Source organism: Crocuta crocuta, unplaced genomic scaffold (genome assembly GCF_008692635.1).
Source record: "Crocuta crocuta isolate KB4526 unplaced genomic scaffold, BGI_CrCroc_1.0 scaffold289, whole genome shotgun sequence".
NCBI classification, from domain to species: domain Eukaryota; kingdom Metazoa; phylum Chordata; class Mammalia; order Carnivora; family Hyaenidae; genus Crocuta; species Crocuta crocuta.
The window spans coordinates 527,872-530,936 of NW_027533264.1; the positions used below are offsets into that span (position 1 = coordinate 527,872).

Here is a 3,065-nt window from a genome sequence, read left to right on the forward strand (position 1 = left end):
CCACCAGCCCCCCTCCCACGACCACCCTCTCTCCGGACGACTCTGTTCCCTCTCATTGCCTTTCCCTCGAAAAAGCATCCGCGTGTCAAGCCCCCCTCCACCCACTGACCCTCGCTCCGGGCCCAGCTCCCACAAGCGGTGGGAGACAGGGTCCCCCAAGGCGGACCGAGGGACACGCGAAGAGGGGGAGGGGAGCTCAGGGCCGTGCGCATGCGCCCCGGGCGCCGCGGTAGCCGGTCGCCCCTAGGCCCGGAGAGGGCCCCAGCCGCCGCTGTCGTCCCCCACCCCCCCACCACCGCACAGACACGCCGGCCCGGCCTCGGGCTCCGCGCAGCGAAGGATACTTAAAGCCAGCATTTTGGACTGGTAGTCGAAGGCTACCACCTCGCCCTGCAGCCGCTGCTCCTGGCACGTCCGGCACGACACCTGGCTCCCAACGCTGAAGTACTCGCCCGGAGGAGCCGCCATCTTGGGAGAGCAGCCGCGGCCGGCGGCGGCGGCGGCAGCAGCGGGCGAAAGCCGGGCCCCCAGTGAGCGCCGCGACGCGACGCACGAGGCGTGCTGACGTCACACGCCAGGGCGTGGCCTGGCGCTGGGTGGGGCGGGAGCCTAGGTGGTAAAAGGAAAGAAGAGGAAATAAAGGAGAACCCGGGTGTGCGAGTACGCCCGCTTGATAAAGTGCTTGCAGAGTTCATTTTAGAAGTTGAAGATAAATAACCTACGTTGAGTGAAAAGGGGAAGGAGGACGGAGCTGCAGTCTCCACTATGTGCACACGTTGACACAAGAGTTTAATGACTGAACTCTGTATTTTACGTATGAGGAATCCGAGGCCCAGGGGACTTTCGCAAATTTGCCCACAATGATTATACCCAATTACAAAGTGGTAGTGGAAAGAACACTGGCTATAGGATTAGCTAAACTGAGATCGGAATCCCAGGTCTGCCACTTACTAAGTTCTATGACCTTGAGCAAATGACTAAACCTGATCCTGTATCTTTATTTTTTCTGTATTATCACTTACTGATGATCCAACGATCTTTTGAGGTAAGAAGCAACGTCTTCCTTTTACAGACGAGGAAACTGAAGTCTTAGACTAGACTTGGCCAGGGTCGCACAACCAGAAAGAATTCGGTCTTCCTGTTTCTAAAGACGGTGCTATTTGATGCTCTACTATATTAGATAATACTACCTACTAGAGTAGTTAGTAAGTGAGATAATGTGTACAAACGAATGACATGTAGTAGGGCTTTAATAAATGATAGTGCCTCCGTGATCACCCATCACCCTTGGAACTCAAGATGCTTCCCCATCTCCCATCTTTGCCGTCTCTAGAAAGCCAGGCAAAGGGCAGGAATGAGGAGCAGGAATGACAAAGATGGCCTGGGGGGCAGGAGTTTTGCCCCTCCCCCACTAGTGTCCATCTGATATATGAAAGTTTTAACATGTAAGATGCATTTTCTAGCCCTGTCATCACCAGTTTCCATCACTAACCCACCTACCTGCCCAACCCTCACCCCAACCCCCACCATAGAAATTCTGGAGCCTCCATGTATGAGTAACAGTAGGTTGAATTTTCTCTAGACTGAGGCAGAGAACCAGCCCTGGCACTACTTAACCTGAACACAGTTCAAAAGTGTCTCCTTGTCCTGCAAGAAACATCAGCTTTCTAATGTTGGGCATATATTAGTACAATCATTTAATAGGAATAAATATACTGATGCCTCTTAGTTGTGGTTTTTCAGACAACTTTCAAGTCTGACCCCCACAACAAGTCACATGTAACTGCCACTCCACTTTTATATGGCATTGTGATTATAGGTTTTCATATATATGACTGCCAGGTACTGTTAGGAAAAGCTTCCTGAAGGAAGTGAAAAAATCTGAGACCTGAAGGACAAGCAAGATCTCTAAAAGGAGAGGGAAGTTTGTGGATTTCAAGGAACATAAAGTAGCTCAGAAATATGAAATGGAGTTGTGGGGGTAGGCTGGCTAGAACCAGAGCAAACTTTCAAAGACGTAGAAAATGCAAGCTTTCTCCTTGGGGCAAATGAAAAACATTTAGCAAGGGAGTGAAATGACATTCATATCCAACCTGCATTCCCCACACCTTTTTAATTAGTGAAATCTCTCTCCCGAAGAACCACATTTACATCCTCATTTTCACTCACCCATCTGCAAACTCTCCAAGAACGAAGTTGCTTGGGGGAGCCACTCAACAGGCTCCTCCCACACCAACTCTGCCTCTGAGCAGGACTTCGGGTAGAATAATTGAGGATTCTATTTTGTGTGTGTTCCTAGAGAGGATTATTCCAGATTTTGCCAGGGGTGTGGGCAAACCTCCCACACCAACCCAGATACTACCTCTTGGTTTACCTGGCCGGCGGGGTTTTGGAAGGCAAAGAGGGAGGTAAGGAAAGCTTAGAAGTGGAAGTGTGACTAAGACTGCTATATGTAGGAAGAATTCGCAAGCGTTTAGGTAAGACGCTTCGAAATCAAGAGGCTTATCTGTCAGTTTCCAAATCAATAGCGGATGAATTCAGGTGGGAGATTCTTGGGCTGGGGTAGAAAGGCAAGGGCTGATCAGCGGTGTCTTAAAATTTAGAGTCCCGCTTCAGCGCCGACCGGAGATGCCTGGCTACTCCGAGGAGGGAGTGTCCCTAGCCCTCTTTCCACTACATCTCAGAATATCTTTGGAGGGCAGCGGTACGAGAGAAAAGAGATCTGGTCTGGAAGGAATCCTGACCTTGGAGGTTAAGCATCCAACCTCGCAGCAGCAAAGCAAGAACCCTGGGCACGTCGCCCACCCGCAGGTTAGTCCTTCCCTTGACCCGGAACAGCAGCGGGAGCCGACTCTGCGCCCAATGCCCACGTGCCGGCAACAGCAGCCACGTGGGGCTCTGCGGAAACGCCTTCGCAAAGATTTGTCCCCTGCGCTGCCCAGTAGAAAGGAAGACCTGGGAGACGCACTGGAGGAAACGGTACCGGCTAGAGGCCCGGCACGCGCGATTCTGGGACTCCCGGACGGGGGAATGGGGCGGGGGTAAGGGGGCGGGGCTTGAGCCCA

At 52.2% G+C, this 3,065-nt stretch overlaps 2 protein-coding genes across 3 annotated transcripts in view; one reads left to right on the forward strand and one right to left on the reverse strand.

Annotated features, from left to right (window-relative positions):
• The window catches only part of LSM12 (LSM12 homolog), a 21,120-nt gene extending 20,525 nt beyond the window's left edge, over positions 1-595 (reverse strand). Inside the window, exon 1 of the mRNA XM_077747696.1 lies at positions 345-595. Within this exon, the coding sequence (XP_077603822.1) occupies positions 345-468 (124 nt within the window). The 5' untranslated portion in view covers positions 469-595. The remainder of the gene's footprint in view (positions 1-344) is intronic.
• Positions 596-2,791: 2,196 nt separating this feature from the next.
• G6PC3 (glucose-6-phosphatase catalytic subunit 3) overlaps positions 2,792-3,065 on the forward strand; it is a 5,419-nt gene continuing 5,145 nt past the window's right edge. Inside the window, exon 1 of one of the 2 annotated variants that reach the window (XM_077747693.1) lies at positions 2,792-2,811. The gene's annotated coding sequence lies outside the window, so the exon portion shown is untranslated. Of the gene's footprint in view, positions 2,812-2,878; positions 2,980-3,065 lie in introns of those variants that run through there. The other variant, XM_077747694.1, reaches the window with a different exon arrangement.